This window comes from Liolophura sinensis, chromosome 1 (assembly GCF_032854445.1).
Source record: "Liolophura sinensis isolate JHLJ2023 chromosome 1, CUHK_Ljap_v2, whole genome shotgun sequence".
Taxonomy (NCBI): Eukaryota; Metazoa; Mollusca; class Polyplacophora; order Chitonida; family Chitonidae; genus Liolophura; species Liolophura sinensis.
In genome coordinates, this window is record NC_088295.1 from 62,479,413 (window position 1) to 62,501,447 (window position 22,035).

Consider the following 22,035-nt stretch of genomic DNA (forward strand, 5'->3'; position numbering starts at 1 on the left):
ACGTCAGTTGCCATGTAACACCGCTCGGATAACTCCGGAAGACGACGGACATTGCCGAACGACTCGACATGCTGCTTCCGCCAACATGTCGGCAAACTGTGTTAACCATTCTCGCAGTTTGCTAAATAAAATAAGTGTGTTCGGGCGGTATCAATGGAGCCGTTCTTCAGGGACTTCAGCGCTCAGAGACAATATATCACAAATGTGGAGCTGTCGCAGTCTGATGACTAAATCAATGTGCTTTACCGGAAATCAGCTATGTTTATGCGGGAGGACAGTGCTTCATGAATCGTCTGCAGGTCTGTCTGTTTGTTTGCCAGTTTAACATATTACATGCTTCATCGAAATCGGTACAAATTAGCTGTCAGAGATATTGGTGGTGTTTAATCAGTATCTATAAGAAATGTGTCAGTAACTCATGCGTCTCGTACATGTACCACAACTTGGTTACATCAAAATTAAACAAACAAAAAAAACAGTATTAACTAGAATGGATCTGCGAATAGCAGATCCTAGGCCGGGATCCCGGATCGGATCGATGACGTTTTCCCCAACCAATAATACACGGCTCTTGTAACAGCAGGTTTATGTAAATGTGCCGAATTTGGTAAACCTGCCTTAGGAATTCTTTGAAAACGTGCATGTCCTGTGTTTGTTGACACAGATCAAAGAGTTTTAGCACACATAGACTACATGTGTAACGCTTTGCACTCAGTGATTTTCAGCTTTACAGTTGTAACGGTTATCTCTCACCAGACCTCCAAATATGGTGAAAAATTCCGCTTATTTCGCTATTTGATGGCAATATTCGGAAAAACTGTACGTCGCCATCAAGAAATATTTCCAAATTGATGATCAGGACGTCAAACTACTTCCGGTGACATGCTTACAATGTTCGTGTGTTCATCTTAGTCGCAAATGCATTTAAAATGCATCATATAACATGGGAACGTCAAAGTGCCAAACATAGCCAATCGGCCTTTGGACAATTTTTCAAGACCTCCAACTCCCACATTTATTATGACAGTTCAACGATTTTCCGCACGCCTACTGCACCCATATAGCCCTTTGCACTCAGTCATTTTCAGCTCCACAGCTGCAGCAGTTTTGTGTCACGTGACTTCCAAACACGGGCGAAAATTACACTTTTTCGCACTTTCATAGCAATTGGCGACAAAACCGTGCGTCGAAGAAAAAAAAATACTACACTCGTGATCAGAACATCGAACTACGCCTAACAGCCAACTTAAAACGTTAAAGTTGACAACATTTTCATCGCTGTCCAAATTGGCTAAGCTGGGATCGAACTCTGATATGACTGACAGGCGTCAGTCATGTCAGTTGTAGATAGATGTTGCTGTTGTAGATAGATCTCTACGCCATCTAATAGAGTACTGGAGTTAGATGGGAACTGGAATCAATGTCATCCTACAACCGTTTGGGGAGATCACGGACAGTGTAACCGAAAGCATCAGGTCAAATACTATAAACCCAGTCCAGTCCCCATCTAACTCCATGTTAAAGCAATAGGATTCCCATCTTTTTATAAGCGAAAAACAGTGTTGTCATTTAAACGCTTCTAGCGAGAAAACTATTTATCGGAGCTCAAATCCATTGACGACTGATCGAAAGAGCATGTCTTGAGCTACAATTTCGTGCAGGTTGCACATTTCTAGCTTCTATTGTTCTCGATTAAAACGCCATTGAAATTACGTAACTTTTTTCAGTTTTTTGCTCATATCTCAAAAAGTTACACAGATATGCAAAAAATATAACCAGATTCAGAATCAGCAGATCAAGATACATCAGAATGCGTTAAGAACAATTGAACTTTAAGAAGTTTTTGTGTCGTCACAAATTCGACCAATAGCGAGCTTCCAGAGTTTTGACCGGAAGTGAACTATTTTCTCAAACTTTAAAGAATTCGTAACCTACTAGCTGCATGTCAAATTTGAAATCGATCGGTTCAGTGGTTCTGGAGAAGAAGATTTTTAAAAGTTTTACACAAAATCCAATATGGCGACCGAACCACGTGACATGAAAAAAAAATTGAGAATTTATCCCTGGAAAATCTCCGCCAGAATTTGTGTGCAAAATTTCAGACCTCTATGTTGAACAGTAAAAAAGTTTCCTTGCTAACAAAGTCGGTGAAAAAAAAATAATAATAATAATAAGAAAAAACAGAACGATTACAATAGGGATCCCGTTCCGGAAGAACGGGATCCCTAAATATCCTCAAGTGAAAATCGTTTTCGTTTGATTTGAAGTCTGCACATTTCTGTGCTGTAGTATGATTTGTGCATATGATGATGCACAAACGTGTCATTTGTGGTCACAACTAACGTTCAGATTTTCACCCCTTTAAGAAATGCAGTGTATTTTCGATATTGATAATGCATGACAGTTTTTTCTACACTTTTTGCAGGTAGGTTTGAATAAAATTCTTGTGAACTTAACGTAATAGAAAAGCAAATGTGGCTGTAAATACCTGTTTTAGAACCAGAGAAAGGTTGGTGTGATGTCATTGGTGATGTGTGTTATCAGTATAGTCAATAAAGCCCACTTTACAGACAAAACATTTGATTTGAATTAATTAAGTGAATCTGAAAAACATATGTGAAGGTATTTTCAGAAGCAGTTTTTAGGGTCTTTCTACTGATGGTTAATACTTCATTTTTCTGTTTTCTTTCCCAGTAAGACAAGCAGCTCTCACAGCTAGATATATTAAAACTGAACTTTCCTCATTCTTTAATCCAAACACCATCGAGCTGGTGGAGTTTAGTTTGGGATATGTGTGTAGGCGTGTCATATCTCCACTTTATGTCTAACTGTTGTTCATTTGCATGTGCCCACTAATTATGGTCTGTGATGCACTGGCATGGCACATGTGACTCAGCTAGCAATAATCGGATATATTATTATATTCTAATTATTGAACTTTGCTGTCTACAGGCCACCTGACTGTCACACGTATGGTGTTGTGACATATTTGTCATTTTTCAGGCTGCCTATAGATTCCATTGATAAGACAATTTGTCTCCAAAATTCTTCAGTATCCTGCAGAGCAGCTGAACTAATTAACATTAACCCTCTTTAAGAAGTCGTTAGTTCATGAATACCCTTTATGTTTTGTGTTGGTGGAGTGATTCTGACTCCCTCTGTCACTAACAATGTAGAGAATCTGGATTACAGAGGAAAATTCTGGTCTAGATCTACGACTCTGTTGATAGGCCAGTATGTTTTTGTTTGGACTTGTCCTCTGAACTAATCAGACCTGATATGGAGCAGTAGATGAGATCTTAAGTGGGCTGGTTTCCTTGTCAACAGATATATTACATCCTGATGTGTATATAGTTTACATTACCCCTAGGCTATGGTATTGTGTTCGTATAATTGCACAGGTTTTGGTTGCTAGAACTTAAGTGCACATGTATACAGTTGCAGTTTTATGTGTCATCATTATTTTGTCTAAGCCTGGCCTTACGTGGCAACATCTGTGAGCAACCTGCGGATGGTGGTGGGTTTCCTCTCACTAAAACGATGGCCACCAGCCTATAAGGGACATGATCTTGGGTACAGCGTAAAACACTAGCCAAATAAATAAATTTCTGTCTATGGGTCATTCCATGTGAAATCACCAACAGCCTCCCAGGTGACTATCTCTAATACTCCTGAAGTTTGAACTCAACGTACGAACACATGTCTGATAAACACCTGCAAAATCTTAGATTATAACTCCCAACAGTTTTAAAGTTGTGCCCTTTTAAAGCAATAGGACTGCCCCTTTTTCTTGCACTAGTGGATGACTTTTAAGCTTTTTCACGTTTTCAGACGGCAATATTATACCTCAGTATAATATATCAGTACCATGTGCGTTGGCTGTATCTAAAATATGTGTTTACAAAATAGACCCATTTGTACACATGCATGTATATCCAAGGCTGTAGCTATCCCTTCTTATTTTTAAATATCAAAATACCTCTGTTTAAGTCTACCATTTTTCACACACCATCTATGTCATTGATGCTTCAGTAATTGCCCTTCTCTCCCATTTTGGTGGACAGATTTAAACTGGATTACTATTGACTATTCTTATGCAATGTTTGTGCCTCACTGTCAAAAGTGAACACTTTGTATTTCACATTTCACTTTAGTTTTTTTAAGTTAGAGAAAGAATTTTTGTGACCAAGCTGACAGTTCTGCACTATAGCTGTAAGAACATAAATTTTAAAATTTTGAGTTGGAGCCCACATGGTGAAATCCCACCTTGAATATTGGAAACTGTTGAGACAACCATTCACAAATCATTGAAAAAACTCTTTACAATTTATGCATGTAACTGGTTTTATCTGTATAGGCTTTCACTTTTTGCCTCAAAATTCAGAACTTCATAATTTTTACATGTAACTGGTTTTATCTGTATAGGCTTTCACTTTTTGCCTCCAAATTCAAAACTGAATGAAAAGTAATTTTAAGCAATCTATAAAATGACAAATATGTCTATTATAAAAGATATGACTTACTTTCCAATGTGTATAGTTACCAAATGGCATGCATAAAAAATTGAACCTTGTATGTAAAAGCAATGCTTAGATATTGCCATGAGAAAGCGTGAAAAAAGATCAAAAGTCATCCACGAGTGGAAAAGGTAGGTGCACTCTCCCTCTAGTGGGGTAAACTGGCAGAGGGGGGAACTGGGACACCTCTCAGAATTCATTTGTCTTTAAGCCAGTTAGATTCCAGATGCCTTGTTTCTGCGAGCCTTCATCCTCCCTTTTCCACCTGATGACGTCAAGTCACATGGAGCTCTGATGTAAGTGTTAGGGCAATAAGTTGAATTTTGTCCCCCAAATTTTTTTTTTTTTTTTTTTTTAGCTTACTTCATAAATATACCTGAGTGCTTGATTAACGAAACAAAAATCGATTTTAAATAATGTATGGCCAATGTTGGACAGTCTGCAGTGATAGCAGAATGTTCATGTGCAGGGTCAGTGAGCTATCTCTGATTAAGTTTATGCTGATTGGGTGGGGTGAACTGGGACAGTGTATCCCAATTCTCCCCTTATGTGGTTAACATAAAGGTCATTTCTAAAATTGAATTATATTTTTTCAATTTCAGTTCTTGCTGCTACAATGCCAATGAAATATACTAGAAAAACTGTAACTTGACTTGTTCCTCATGAAGGAATGAGGAAGATCTATTCAAAAGGTGGCTAAGCAAAAGGGAATTTCAAAAAGTGTTCTTCAGCTTTACATGAAAAAATGTGAAGAAAACAAAAATGCTATTCTCTCGCCGCGTTACTTTCACAGTCAAGTATTCAGTATTGCACAGGAACATGCCCTTGTAGATTACTTTAAATGTGCCTCCAAAATGTTCCATGGTCTTACCCCAATGCAAACATGACAGCTCGCATTTGAAATGGTGGACAAAAGCAAAATTGCAATGACCAATGCATGGAAAATAAACAAATTAACTGGCAATGATTGCCTAAGGGCATTCACGAAGAGAGACACTTCCCTAGCATTGAGGAGTCCTGAAGCTACAGGTGGGAAATTGTTTTGAGGAAGTTATAAAAACAACAGCAATAGGTGGACAAAGGATATATAACTTGGACAAAACTGGACTTGCATTGCGAAAGGTAATGAAAGTGATAAGTACCAAGGGATTAATTGTTTAATGCAGAAGCTACATGTATAGTTGGATGATGGAAAATCCAGGGAAGACCATAACCATAAACATCATAGCTAGTTTTTAAAGCCACTGGCACTTGGCCATTTGACCCTCACACATTCACTGGTGAGGAGTTAGATTGATTTTGAATGGCTGGATATACAATAGATTTTTTGACAGTCAGAGTGAAAAGCACAAATAAAAGCAAAGATGGTCTTATTTTCTCATTCATTTTGGATGTCTGGAAATTTGACAGCTACGAAAGCAAAATCTCAGGAAAGGTGCTATAATAAAATTATTACATGTAATTCAGCATTTATTTTTGTTTGTTAGGATGTTATTTGTTTTCAAGAAATTAATAACAGTATTAGAACATCTTCGGACATATCATTTAATTCCAGGGAATTTTCTATTCTCAAGGGCTTATTTGCATGCCAGATATGTCATAGTGATGATTAGAAACTTCAGTGATCTAGACCTGAGTACAGTGTGCTTGAGTAAATTTGACAGATGTTGGTTCCGTGCCTTGTCCCTTGTCACCCAGCATCATCCCATTTAACTCGTGTGCTGTCCCAGTTGGCCCTGTGTTGCCCCAGTTCACCCCATATTTTGGATGATTTGTGTTAGGTCTGGTATTAAACCAGACTAAAATGGTGCGCTGTGTACGACTATGTAAGTAATCCGTTGCCAGTTGCCAGTAATCCGTTGCCAGTTGCCATATCATACAGAGTTATGATGACGTAGCGCCCTGCTTCTCCACAGTCTATCCTACTGGACTTCTAGCAACCAAAACATATGCAATTATGCAAACACAATAGCCTGAAATGTAAATACATCAAGAAGTACAGCGTAATCTATCTTTCATCCAGGAAACCAGCCCAGACTTATTTGTTTAATATCTCATAATATCCCGGTCGACCAGGAAGTATTCCAGATATTGAGTGATTTCGGTTCAGAATGACCTGTAGGTCAAATTAAGGTACATGTACTCATAAACCTAAAGGTACCCATGTAGTGTTACAATTAGAGTCTTAATATATCAAATACTTACACATGTAAAACTCTTTCAAAAATCCTTGTCAGCATATATCATGTTAAGGTCTCTGACTGCTGACTGTGTATGTGATATGTCAGGCATTAGGTCAGATGCACTGGTTACTTCCAGGCTTTGTTCATGGTTCTGTACCTATACAATGGATGTAGGCGCATGAATGCAATAGTCTTGGGGCCCCGCGCTGTGCCAGGTTTCCTTCAACCATGAATCTAGCCACCACTGTACAAGTGAAATAAACACCAATGAAATGAATAAATGGAACATTCTAATTTCTTGAATCTGGCATTCTTTTAATTCAAAATAAGTGAAAATTTATTGAACTCCAAACAATTAATCAATAAATCAATCTTAACATTTAAGGTCCAGCAATTTCCAATGGATATTTGGAACAGAGACGCTACAGGAAACAACCAGTTGTTTACACAAAGGAACTTAATTTCGATTATTCTGGTAAGTTTTGTAGTGTTATTACATGTACTTCATTGTTTCTATTGGTACAGTTTCCCTGTTAATGGGATACAAAATTGCGACTGATTGGCTGACAGTGAAGATTTCCAAGGTTAAAGCCTTCAGCCTTGGTGTCTCACACCAAGCCAATCAGTGGCCATTCTGTTTCCCGTAAATATTGCAACCGTTTTGTATATTTATAAGCCAAAAAAAAACCTCCCTGTTTGAACCCTCTGCCCTAGCTACATGCATTTATCATCACTATTTCTGCCCAGGCGTACAAGGGGAAATCTCACCATGCTGCCAGCAAGGTTTATCCTCCACTATAGGCTTCATAATTTTTTAAAGTAATAATTAATTACGAGAGATGAGATGATGTTGAACATAATCGTCGCTGACATGATTAAATGGTGATGAGAAATGTAGGCATGGGAAGAAAAGACTATGGTTTTGAAAAGCGACATTTCAAACATGTGTTTCATGAGAAAAACTATGAATCTGTCAACTCTGCCTTTGTCTTTCAGGTGACCTAAAGAAGGTACCTGCAGTGGATCCTAAAGAATATCTTTATAAGTACAGAAATGTTCCTCAGGTGGAAAAGTAAGGTTATAGCTCTCAGAAGAGCATGTTTAGTGGAAACATTTAAAATAAATAAAAAGGAATTGATGAGATATGTACAACACGCTGATTACAGTATTTAACCTAATGTTTTGGCTGTAACAAAGTTATTCATTGGGAGTTCTGTTGATCTTAATAATGTGTATTCAGGCATTGTGGCGTTATTTGTCTCCACTAATATGCTTGCCAGGCGAATTTTTAGGACAAATGCTGCACATTATCATAATGACCAAATCAGTAATATTGAATGAATCTGTGAAGGGATCAGTGATCTAGGCTAATTCTTTCTCCTTAATGAACCTACATTTTGAGCAGATTTGCCTTGCACTGTGTATTGAAAATCTCTACCCACTTTCTCACTCATTTAGTGATTATTGTATTGTTCAAGCTAGTGCGTCTAATTTAAATTGGCTGTTTTCTGAAAAATACTTGTCTTCAGCAGTAATGAGTCATGTGAAATTTAAATTTCAGTGTACCTGAGGCTGTGAAGAAGCTGCTTAGTCTGGAGTTTGCTGACAAGGTAAATCACCAATGTTCAGGTGATGAATCCGTTATTATGCACCCAACAGTGGCCTCTGTGGCTCAGTTGGTTAGCGCGCTAGCGCAACGTAATGACCCAGGAGCCTCTCACCAATGCAGTCGCTGTGAGTTCAAGTCCAGCTTATGCTGGCTTCCTCTCTGGCCGTAAGTGAGAAGGTCTGGCAGCAAACTGCGAATGGTCATGGGTTTCCACCCACCATAATGCTGGCCGCCGTCATATAAGTGAAATATTCTTGAGTACGGCGTAAAACACCAATCAAATCAAATCAAATCAAATTATGCACCCGTCAGCAATGACAGATGACCATTGCCATCTGTGCTTACATAAACTTGTTGTCATTACTACTAAATCTACAAAACTGCTAAAGTTACCAAATTTCTTTATCACCACACTGTTGAAAACAAGGCCCATCACTTTGAAATTTACTTAGTTATGCGCCTTTTTGTAGGGTATTGATGTTTTATGTGTATGCTGTATTTGAAGAGCTGAAAATATAAAAATTATGCAAATATCCAATCAAATTTGTTGGTGATATCCAGAGAGATGCTTCTTAATTACGATAATATTTATGAACATAGATGAAACATGATGAAAATTCACGTTGAACACATTTAATAGCTGAAAAGGCCAAATTCTAGCATGAAGATATTTATTAAACATTCGTTACATCCTAATATAGGACATTATTATGGAGAGACAATGTATACCAAGAGGTAATCCCATATCCACCAGACAAAACTTTTTCAAATGTTTTCTTGTCATTATGGAAAAATTGAAAAAAAAATATTTAAGACCACATTTATGGCTAACTTTTCAAACTCTTTCATCTCAACTTCATGTAATGTTTATGTTTTCTCCATCTTTATAGAGTTTGGAATAGGATGATCATTCAAGTTTCAATCATTTATTCTGTGATCCCATGGAACTGAACATGTTCCAAAAACAGGTTGTCAGTTTAATTTTCTGTGTCATTGATTGCCAGGAAGATTTTGTATTCAGAACATCTATTCTGGCCCATGACCGCCGTCGTATAAGTGAAATATTCTTGAGTACAGCGTAAAACATCAATCAAATAAATAAGTAAATCACACTCAAAAAATAATGCTGTTCACTTTTAAAGCACCTGTCACAAAGTGTTGTGTGTGATAATGAAATGTTTCACAATATTTGTTACAATATTTTCTCATTTTCCCAGGATGCAAGGAAGAAACATAGGAAGTATGATATTATCAGACACATTGATACCCACCTAGATGGAGATGTTGACAAAGAAAAAATAAGTGAGTGGCTTTTGAATTAGTTGTTCAGGTTTGTTGATAGCGCATTAATATTATTGCATTGAACATATTTGGGAAAGGAGTAGAGTTGAAAAAGATTTACTGATGCATGAAATAATATTCACAGTCGTAGTCATTGTGTATCACAGTCCACATGCATGTCTTCACTCTGGAATGCATTACTTGCGATCAAGGGAGGTAATCCTTACAGACATACTCATAAAATATTTCACTCATTCCCCCCAACTTGGTGTAAAAGGTTGATGAATTGCCCTAGACAACTTTTTCCCTTATAATCTTTGAAGGGTAATCTTAAGTGCTGTATATCAGTTGTGCCTCTGTCTTTAAGTTGTCATTCAAAAATTACAGAGGTATACATGCAGAAAAAAACTGCTTTTGGTGACGTGAAACATTTTATTGCATTTACTCTTTTATAATGGTTCCTGCACATATAACCTCAAAGGATACGTAGATGAAGTTTTATTTGCATGTTCTGTAAACAAATGATTAATGGTTTGTGTCAAAAGGCCTGTTAATTTGTGGTATTCGCTCTTTGTTCACTAGTTCATTATACTGTCTACTTGTTTCTGTCAGTTGCCAGATGGACGCTGGAAATCCGAAACCAGATAAAGCACTGCACTGTGTATTGTGGGGTAAGGCATCTGACGGTTTAAATACACTGCAATAGTTAAGGCAAGCAGTGCAGATTATCCTAATCTTTATCATTTCATCTTGCTTTTAACACAAAGATTTTGACAATGAAGTAGCTCAAGTAAGTATTTTTCAGTACAACATGAAGCTTCAATCCTTGTCCTCCAGTTTTCCCCACTCATTCATGTGTTTTAACTAAAGTTGTTCATAAAGTTAATCCCGTATGTGGGAAGGTCTGCCAGCAACCTGCAGATGATCATGGGTTTCCCCCAGGCTCTGCCAGGTTTCTTCCCACCATAATGCTGGCCGGCATCATATAAGTGAAATATTCCTGAGTACGGCGTAAAACACCAATCAGATAAATAAATTAATAAATCATAAAGTTAATCAGTGCATTTCTATTTTGTGCATTTTGATTTGTTCAAACAGCTGTTTGTTTGATTGCATTTATTGTAGGATAAAAAAGGCAAGGTGAATTTGATTGAGAAAATAGCAGCCAGGAAAAAACAACTGAAGTTTCTGCGGAGGTTAGATTTCGAACGTTTCCACTGGTTACTCAATGAGCTGAAGATACGGTATACTCCCTTCCCTCTTTACTCTGTGCGCATTACAAAGCGTTACAAACGGAAGCAAGAAGTCAGAAAGCAGGCCCGAGAATTATGGAACAGCAAAATGGAAGCATTTAGGAAATCCGTGGAAGCAGAGAAAGCAGAGTTTTACGAGAAGAAAGAGAAGATACTTGAAGAAATGCGAAAGGACATGCGAGAGCTTAAAATTGACGAACACAAAGTGTTCAGTGACTTTCAGAAGAGCCTTGAACCTCCAAAACACGTGCCAGTGAATAAAAACTACCAAAGAATTCTGAGAAACTATGATGAGGCTGTGGCCTCTGGAAAGTTAGTTCCGAAAAAAACAATGTCACCAATTCGTTGAGATAATGACATCATTTAAAAGAAGCTGTACAGTACGGAATTCCATGTTTGTAATGCTTTTAAGAAGGACAAAGAATCGTACCGTTTTATAATCATAGTGAACTGTATTGTCTGAAGTCTGATGCATGGTCTTGAGCGTGCTGATTAAAGGTGCTTGTGTAGAAAACATACATAATGGTCTACTTTTGGTTTAACTTAAAAAGGAAATATAATATGGGATATTTGAGAAGTCACGAGGATGATATTGGTGTTATTACGGTAGACACAAGAGCTGTTATTTAGCCATAGTGACAAAAGGGTAGTGTATACTTATTCTCCAAATACCAGAATATGTATCCTGCGTGATAGGAATCAGCCTGTGTCCTATTTTCTGAAGCGCTAGTATGCATCTCTTACCACCTCTGTGAGACCAATAATTTGTATCCGAGTTTTGATGATATTTCGCGAGAGAGCCACATTAATTCGTGAGTAGAGGGAATAGATTGCAAGAAGACTTTCACATTACACTGAATTAACATGGCGACAGTTGCATGTTTTGATTATTATTTAGCTTTCGAGGTGCATTCAGAACTGGTGAGCACATCTCGTGTCAGACCGAGGAACCCTAGGTGAAGTGTCAGGCCCCTGTACAATCTGTCGCCCTAACTCGCCAATTCCTGTGGTGAATAAGACTTACTGATTAGCTCCGTAAGTGTCATGGGGAGTAGACTGGTGCGAAAAGCAGTCACAGCACAGGACGCTAGTAACACAGGCATTTCCCTAAAATAGAGGCATGTTCTACAAAGCCAAAACTTTGCGGCAAGTTCAACAGTCATGGCAATGTGTCATCTCAGTATCTACCCAGAACGGACCCAAGCTGTGGAAGTGCGCTTTTTTTTTTCTTTTTTTTTTATCGAAGAAGTACTGTTTCGATAAGCAGGTAAGAATGGTTGTTAACTGCTAACCAGTGTACGGCTGAACATGGTAAAATTGGATTGCGTGTGCGAATCCAGGGAATACGGTTCATATAATGCGAAGTCCATCATCTTCACCACGATTTTCTTGAAAATGCGGGAATTGGCATGCGAACAAGAGTCTTGTTAAACCTTTATAACTTGCAAACCTTTATTTAGTCTTGCATGAAGTTCAGGCAGAATCTCCATTCCACGGTCCTGACTGCAGCTTTATAACGCCACCAATCGCGAGGCGTGTCCCAGCTGGCGGAGCTGGGTTTACCCTAAGCTTCACTCATAACTCCTATCCTGGAACACACTCACTTAAAATGGCCATGTATTTTTTTTTAAACGAATGGAAGAATTTTATTTGGCTGCTGTTCTGTGACTCCTAATTAATGAAGTGTTCCTGATTTCCAGGCACGTGCAAAATGGTCAGGGCAGTTGCCAGCAGTTATACTTCTCCCGTCATATTCGATTTTTGAATCATCTGGTGTTTCAGTTATTGAAACTTTATCAATTAAAGCTGGGACCGGTACATATTTTATTTCTTTTTAGTACTTCTTTCTCACAAAGGAAGATGGCAGAAAAGTGATATTTATCTCCAACATTACCCAAGTTTCTATGCATTTTTGCATCTCTTCACATCTTAATAGTCAGGCATATGCTATCGGCATTCAGGCGAATAAACAAATCAAGTAAATAAAGTGAACAAATGGATAAATACACGCTCGTTGAAGACCACTGGCCTTCCACCAATATGTCGTCTCGTGAGAACGTTTACCAAAGATCGGTTCATGGCTTACCAAGAGCACTCCGCTTTCCCCTAACCATAAAACTTACCGCTGCCGTGTATAAGTAAGTATAGCGTTATACAAACAAATAAACTAATAACTAATCAAGTGATTCCCAAATTGCGTCTTTGTTCATCTAAATGTAATTAACGCACCTAAAATGAAGATTTGATTGGTTTCTGTACCTTCTGTCTTTCTTAGTTTGTTATCAATCGCTGGTTTTCATTCAGGCCTATGTTGTCTTACGTTTAGTTTTGTCCATTATTCTGGGACGTATTTAAGTTATATATCCACCGTGTACTTACGTGTGCATGCAGTGTTACTTTTTCGTCAGCAACTTTTCATATATTTACGTTGGCGGTGTTGTGGTGACGCTAGTACATGTATACTTTTACTATTGGACCCTCACTGGCTAACTCGTCTAACGCGTTGCCAGAGCAACAGCCAGTAGATTCTTGCTCGAATCCAGCTCTCGCCCTCGAAGATTGTTTATAGGGATATCTAGCGAGTGGCTGTGGTATTCTCTCGACCGACACCCAAGGTATAAGTGAAATATCTGTGAACGTTGTTCCAACCCAGTAAAATGATTTAAAAACAAGTTATTAAGTTCAACCAAAACCGAAGTGAACATTAAAGTCGGGGTAAAGCAAAACTGTAGGTGAAGTTCGGGGGATTCTATTGAGAAGTCATATCTTTGATATTTACATGTAGTCAATCACGGATTAAGAAAATGGCTACGGTATATTTATCAGTAAACCACGCTTATGTTTAATTTTACCAAACATAGAGATGTGTTTATTAATTTCATAACAAAATCGGCACAAAAATAAATGTAAAATGTCGCTTTTTTTTCTTTCCTTTTGACAAGAAATCTGTCATTAATTTCATAATAATTTGCACGACGATTCTTTTCCACCTGTCTAAATGAATACCTTATACGTATGTATGTAGATATATATATATATATATATATATATATATATATATATATATATATATATATATATATATATATATATATATTGTTTATAATCGTAAATGGATCTCAATCTTGCTTTAAGATACATTTTGCGCTCATCTACACACGCGTCTTGTTAATAACTGCCTGTATTAAGACCTAATTTCCTTGGACACGTGTAGACGACGATGATAATTTTATGAAGCCCAATAAATAATGATTACCTATCATCGTCTGCATATATATATTATAGTCTTAGATCAACCATATATATAATTCAGCAAATGTGTCCGGAATCTGTCGGTTCAGGATTCCATGGCGAGGAGACATGTTATATACAAGTATATATTTCTTCCTGATTAACACAGCATTCAACACTCGGTGAATAATGTATACCGATTGGTGTTGCCGTATACTCGCTGTCGTCTGGGATGTGTCCAGGATATTTATGATCGATTGTCCAGATAATACCGTTAGATTTATACCCCGTGCGAACTAGTAAAGACGGTAGTCCCAGAAAGTATCCGAATCACTAATGACGTCAACCCATCTTAACCTCGACAGGATGGAGTGATATTTCCGCTGTATTGATGCCAGATCAGTGTCCAGCTCAACCACAGCCCCACCGCCACCCACCCACCCCCTACACGCACACACAGGATGTCATGTCAGTGCCAGCGTATTAGTATTATAGATTTTTGTTGTTTTTGCTTTGCTTGTTTTTTCTTTCTTTGAAATTCTAACCAACGGTCTATTCTCGTCTGCTGTCTAACTCTCGTGCTAAAATTCAGCGTCCCTGATTCGGCTATGGTGCTACCCACCGAGGTTTGTCAGGTACCTCAGATCTATGATCGCCAGCAATAAGCTGGATTAAATTGTGTAGGATGGCTGAGGACCGGCAACCTGGCTGCTAGTGGAATGCAATAGAGAGACATAAAACGTTTGATGACTCTGGTGTGGCCATTTAAACAGTGTTAGGCTCCTTAAAGACCACTTGTCGTTCACTTGATTAAATGCTGTGAAATGATTATTGCTTTTCCCCGTCACTCATATTTGCCCCACCAATAAACCTGATCTTCATCATATACATGGGCGAGAAATTCTTACTTTAGTATATAGTCTTGAAGAACAATGAACTCAAATAAATAAATAAAATAGCGTATGTCCGTACAATCCGGACATAGGAATTTAGAACATTCTGTGTATTTGTTTTCTCAGTTTCATAGTTAACAAGGAAAGAAAACATATGCATCAATTGAGTAAGGCATCATGAGGGCCGCCATGATTACCACTGATGTAATCCAGTTTACGAAATGGGCATTAAAAAAAAAATGAAAGAAGGACGCCGAATTCGTATCCAAGACTTATGTCCTGACTACGGGCTGGTCAGGAAATTCATGCTGAAACCCAGCATAATTGCCCCTATATGTTTCATGTGAGCTTTAGTGGAGGAATGTTCAGGGGGAGGGGGAGGTATGTTATAGGTTTAATATTACATATCCAGACTGCACATCGGTCAGCTACCTTACCAGACTCCATCCTTTTTAAAAGATGGCCGTGCCAAAAGGAGTATCGAAAAGCTTCCCACACATGTAATCATGCAAATACAGCCTCTATCAGTAGCTACAGCAATCGACGATCTTCACGCAGTTCCGTCGCAGTAAAGCTGGGCATGTAACGCAATACCTCTCTTCATCCCTGTCACACATGTGCTTTTCACTGGCGGGAAAGGCATGATGAAAGAAGATACCCAACTCAGAACTGTAATTAAGGTTTTAGGATTGTGAATTGAATTACAAAAAACAGGCTAGAACTTCAGGTAGGCATTTACTGGTCATGGGAGTAAACGTATAGAATTGCAAATAACAGACGAGAGAAATAATGACACAGAAGCAATGTGAGTGCTGCAGCGACTGCTCGCGGCATGACGAGTGACAAGGCGTTTTTTTCTATTTGTCCTATTTTTATGAAAAAAAATATGAACAAGATAATCCCGCCGAGATATGATTTTTTTCCCAGTACGTCTGTTATAATTGTAGGATAAGTATTTTGGTCGCCATACCCAAAGTGACTAGTTTGAACAGAAGCTGCGGTAAAGAAATAATGTTAAATAAATAGTCTCTCCATGTAATCGTCCCTGATCCTGTTGGCGGCCGGATTGATAGCCCGGAGACGCGCTTCTTGCTGTACTTTGGTGTTAAATGGGGGCCAGTTAGCTCTATTCTCTATCACATTTCTATCCGCACTGTAAGCTTCCACACGTTTGGCCTGCTTTTTCTTTTTTGCACTGGTACACTTTGGCTTTTTGCGGTTTGTAATGACGATCGCTTTCTTCAGAGATTTAGCCGACAGTACACCGCGCAGATTCGTTGTTTTCACCGGCATCTTTTCTTTAAACACAGAAGCAGTTTGTCCCCGCCACTCTTTCGAAATAATCGTGTCCACTTCCTCATACTGGGGTATAAACTCTACGGCGTCGTCGAGCCACCGTACAGTTGATTTATGCCTGTTCACAGTTTTTACACTCTTCAAAGGTGCAGAGCTCAGTTTGGGCAGTTTGACCGCTTTTCGCGGTTTCTCGTGACCAGCGGAAGCAGTCTTGGATACACACGGCTTTGTTGGATTGATGGGTGGTAAGAAGTTTCTTCTGGAGTTTGAAGTTGACCGAGACGGCGTAGAGCCTTGCGATGAAAGCTCCTGATCTGAATAGGGAACCAGTTGACGAGGTGATAAATACGACACGCTTTGAGTGCTGAGAACAGTATGCTGAGTGTCTTGAGATTCCTCACTGAATTCTTCCCAGTCATCATGGTCTGAATAATCCGTGTCCTTGTAGTCAGAGGCCGAGTCGTCAGTGGACGCGTCACCGCAATCGTCTTCAAAATCATCTTCGTATTCAGGTGATGCCGAGGAGTCAATGTAATATTTTACACCGATAGGTCTGGGGTCCCTGGCGTAATGGTTTATCTTCGAGGGTTCAAAGATATTTGGTAATGGGGTCATTTTTCTTTTAGAGGAGATCATATGTTTTACTCTACTCTCTGGTTTTGTTGTTCCCGACACGTTATGGGTTTTCCTTGAAACCTTGTAGATATTTGGCAAGGGGGTCAATTTTCGTCTGATAGATTTCGTATGTTTTACCTCGCTGTGTGTTTTTGTCACTTCCGACACGCTATCATTTTTCCTTGAAGTCTTGTAGATATTTGGTAGTGGGGTGCCTTTTCTTCTAGAGGAGTTAATATGCTGTACTTCCCCTCCCGCTTCTGTCTTTTCTGACGAGACAATGTAACATTTAACATCTGTAGGACTGCAAACTCTCACACAATCGCCTGTCTTTGAAGTCTTGAAGATAACTGGCAGTGGAGTCCCTTTCGGTCTAGAGGACCCCGTGTGCTTTTCTCCATCATCTTCTTTTGTCGTTTCCGACACATCGTTTGTCTTTGAAGGCTTGTTCGTATTTGGAACTGCTTTCCCTTTCCGTTTCGAATGTTTTACTTTTACACTGGCTCTGGATTTGTCTTGACGTGGCGGTTCACTTGTTAACGTTGAAGACACAACATTTTCTTGTAATTGTGAACCATTGCCTGATTTTGGGATCTGTATGGAAGATCCTTCTGAGTTTGTACGTGTTGTCATACGTGGGTTTTTGATTGTCAAGTCTTGGTCCTGAAGTTTCCCTTTGGTGTGGACAGGTTCAACAAATTGGGAAATGTTAGAGCGTTTGGTCACTTTGTGGTTGGTGTATTTACCTGACGTTGGCGACAAATGTCTTTTGGATGGATGAATAAGCCCAAGTGTGGAGCATTTTTGAAATTCAACGGTAGAGCGTGTGTCATTCGAGGCAGTGGGGCTAACCTGGGACAATGCTTTGCCGTTACCAAGCGTGCTACGAACCAAGTGAGGTTTGATGCCCCTCGACGTTAGGTCTTTATAGGCTTTACACTGCTTAGCAGTATCTTTTTCTGACATCTTAGACATGTCGCTTGCGTTAACTAAATCCCTATGTACGCTGTATTTCTTGCGCAATTTGCCATGTTTCCCTTTTGTTTCAGATGTACTTGCATCGATTGATTCTTCTGAAGAAAGTATCAAAATAGGTGTTCTTAGAATGTCTTGTTCAGCAGTGCACTGTGTTACATCAAGATATGGGCTTGATTTTAATTCTTTTAAGGGACCTTCTGATTCTTGTTCCTCTGTTAGACTGTAGTCCATTACCGCATCCGCTTTAGACTGTGACGATTTTTCTCTCTGCGAGAATTCTTCGTCCCTTATAAACGACTGGAAGGAAGTCTCTTCAGACTCAGTTGATGTCCCATTTTTGTCCGGTTCAGTTAGTGTATCATTTTGGGCCGGTTCAGTAGGTGCCAGATTTATGTCGAAATCGGTAGGTGAAACATCCGCGGTAATTGATGTAACCGTTTTGCCCGGTTCAATAGATGTAATCATTTTGTCCGGTTCAGCAGGTGTAACAATTTTGTTCGGCCCAGTAGATGTAACAAGTTTGTCCAGTTCAGTAGATATAACAATTTTGTCCGGTTCAACAACTGTAACAATTTTGTCCGGTGCAGTAGATGTAACATTTTTGTCCGCTTCAATAGATGTAACAGTTTGATCCCGTTCAGCTGGTGTAACAATTTTGTCGAGTTCTGTAGATATCACATTTTCGCCCGGTTCAGTGTGTGTCAGTGTTTTCTGTTTTTTTAAACTGTTGGCATTGATTTTGCTTGATCCGTCAGCTTGCATATTATATTCAAGATATTTATGTGTTGATGAATTTACGTTTACTGTGGATGCTGCATCATTACTTGCCTTTTGTTTGGAAGGTTTGTCAGCACTTGAGCCGCTGGTCTGTCTGACTGAATCATAACATTCAGTGAAAGTTTCTGCACATCCTAAATATGTATCTGTATCACAAGGTGTTACATGGTCAGGTTTATCGTAATATTCTCCTAGTCTCATCGTGTCGCCGGTAGGATCATCACAAAATTCTTCGTTTGCATCGCAACACTCCTCAGTCGCTTTCTCTTGTGGTAGAACTGTTTCTGTGAAGTGCTTTGCATCTACCCAGTTATGACAATGCCTCATTTCATCCTCTTCTGCGAGCAGTGCTGCCGTAACATTCCCAGCGTTTGCAGAATTTACCGTTTCCAAAAAAACACTTTCTGACTCCAGAGAAGAGGACTCTTCCACAACCGTTGGCTCACCTTGACAAAAGACATTACTTTGCTCTAATGTTGAATGATTTGCCGTCGAGGTCTTTTCCGTCTTAGCATAAGCTTGATGTAGCCTTAAAGCTGATTCGCTGTCATTTGAGGACGCTTTGTCTATTGAATCACCCAGGCTACAAAACCGATTATCACCTGACTTTGAAACTGTAGGACCAGTCAAGGAGCTGGGAAAGTCGGATCCCTCAAAGGTTTTACATGTAGAAAGTGTCCGGTTTTTGGATGAAATCACAGGTTGTTGTCTTGACTGATCAGTTTTGCTAGAGTTACCTTCACATGTTAACGATTGGTGAGACTCTGTAGATTTGACATAATTAGCTGATGTTTGAGTTGGACATAATTCTCCAACTCTAAATATAGCTGAAGGACAGCTCTCTCCAGAGGTGGCACCGTGTGGGTGACTCTGAGTTACATCGTCTACAAGGTGCCTTTGAGTCCCTGGAGTTAGATATAGTTGTTCTCCTGAGCATGGTGATTGGGCGTGTGTGTGACCCTTGGTCACACAAGGCGATGGAGACCTGCTTTCCAACCAAGTTACCTGAAGAGGCGGAAATTCTCCAAGGAAATCGTTCTGTTGGTCAAAGTTTTGACATCTCTGCTTACAGTTTTCAAAGTCGTCGCTTTGCGTATAAGTTGAAAAATGATCATTCGTAGTTTGTCTGTAATCGTCAAACGGAAAGGCGACTGTTTCGCAATCAAACAAAAACGGTAGGAGAGAACGGGGGGCCTTTAAGCGTGTAACTCGCACAGATTCGATCACCAAGGTGGCGCTGTCAGAGTCAGAGTCTTCGGAAGTAGTTCTCTGAAAACTATCGGTAGACGGCGCGAAAAACTGCTCATACACTGGTACTTCTGTGTAGTCGTTTGTACTCGTGAAGTCGTCGGATTCATCGTCATGGGATTCTGGGAAGGGTATCCATTCCTGGGAATCCGAATCCAGAAAATTCCCCAAAGGCGTGTCACCGGTTGCTCCTGTCAACGTCCTCCAATAGTTATCTGGATAACGTCCTTCCATTTCCCTGCGTGTTATCGATTAGCTGAACATATTACCTTGATCTACGATACGCTGTTTCTTATCCAAATACAACTTGTTAACTTGATGATGATCAGGCTAACCACGAAGATCATGTTGTGTTGGTTTTGTTGTTTGTCGATCGTTCACCCGGCAACATTGCGTCACAAGACACAAGATGACGTAACATACATTAGGTGTCACCTGTTGTTACGTAATTCCCTATCGACCTTCGTGCGACGGCGGTTGACGTCATGACATGACTCATCTTGATTTTGTCAACGCAGAGACTTCACATAATTTTGTACCTACGTTTACGTAAACGGAGTGATATAAATGCCTGGCTATGTACAAAAAGTCTGACTTGATTTAATGAAAGTGGGCACGGTCAAAATGGGAAGCCGACAGAAAGCTGAAGTGGGACATATTACGTTCTTTCAATGACACTGAACGTTCTACGTCAACAGCCCCACGTCATAATGAGTAGATCCTATCAACGTCATAGACGAAAAACCACAGCAACCAAAATGCTTGACGTCGCACAACGAAGTCCTGGGGCCGGTTTTATGAAGCTTACTCAGTGTTAAGTTGCCCTTTGCTAAGTGCACTTTACTATCTCTACAACATACGTTGTCATGGTAGTTAAGAGCACTCTGCTTGTGGCCCGTCTGACATTTCGGACGCAATGGTACGCCAAGCGCATTTACCATGGTGACGTATGTGTTCACTGTATGTTTCTGTGGACATTACACTAAGCGAGCGATGCCAGTGCTTCGTAAACTCAGAGAAAACTCCATCGGTATCTCAGTTGTCTATGTAACTTCCTCCAGGAGAAACGCAACTCATCAGAAACCTTGACTTGTACGATACTGACTACTGTGTTGGCAAAAACTCAGTATGATGACGTAATTGTTCTAAAAAAATTAAAATTTATAGCTGTTTCGTTAATATTTACTGTCTATATTCAGAACACTATCGCCGAGACTTCAACTGATCGTTGCATCCTAAGGCATCAATCTGAATACAGAGTGTCATAACTGTGGGTTGTTTATGGGGTGTTTATCATGTGTCATCGCCACATGATATGTGTAGGCCTATATCTAACCGTTTTGATACCATAATCTTTCGCCAGCACATGCGGCTGGCCATGTTGTCACTAGTAAAACACCTCTGAATCGAATGAACGTGTCTGCTTGTACTGTAGCAGTTTGTAATCGCCAAAATCACTGTACTTGACGAGAAAAACAAAGTTTACTTGTTAAATTCAATAATTTAAGTATCATCTTTCCGTTCATTTGCGCGTGCGCTTGTGTAATGATTAGACGACTTCGGCAATGTTGCAGCCATATATAACCGATCCACCCGACTCGATATATGATGATTATTAATTAATAAATTAAGTATCCAATTATCCAGTCGAATAGTACATTCCTTAATGATGAACATGAAAGACGAAACGTTATGTCAAAATATTTTTGTACCCCGGCTCGGCGTCATGTGTTCAAGAGCTTCCATTATAGGCCCTAAATAGTACATTTGATAGACACGTCTGAAATTTTCATAGGTAGTAAACCTGGGAAGAACAATCCTCAGAGACAAACCCTTTGCCAACTCTAGGAGGAAAGTATCTGGCTGGATGACTATGAACACTTCTGCAGATCTTGACAGAAAACGCAGTGACAAAAAAGGGCGTAGCAATGTGCGTTGTCTCTGGTTTGATTTGGTGAAGATACCGCAGGGCATCTCATTTCGTGTCGTCTTGCACGGAGGTGGGCCTACTGTGCAGAACAATTTATATTTCTTAAATTCACATACTCAAACAAATATGCGTGGTAACAATGTTTGCATTTCAACTTATTTGCACATGTTTACATAGCACATGTCATCGACATGTTGTATAAATATCTTTTACATGTTGTACAT

The 22,035-nt window shown here is 39.4% G+C and overlaps 1 protein-coding gene across 1 annotated transcript; it reads left to right on the plus strand.

The window, feature by feature from the left end:
- Positions 1-85: 85 nt before the first annotated feature.
- On the plus strand, positions 86-11,395 carry LOC135482362 (small ribosomal subunit protein uS15m-like). Its single transcript, XM_064762304.1, has 7 exons — positions 86-299; positions 7,086-7,175; positions 7,697-7,772; positions 8,262-8,310; positions 9,527-9,611; positions 10,203-10,261; positions 10,716-11,395. Exons 1-7 carry the CDS (start codon positions 86-88, stop codon positions 11,190-11,192), a joined length of 1,050 nt encoding a protein of 349 aa, XP_064618374.1. The 3' UTR covers positions 11,193-11,395.
- Positions 11,396-22,035: the final 10,640 nt, after the last annotated feature.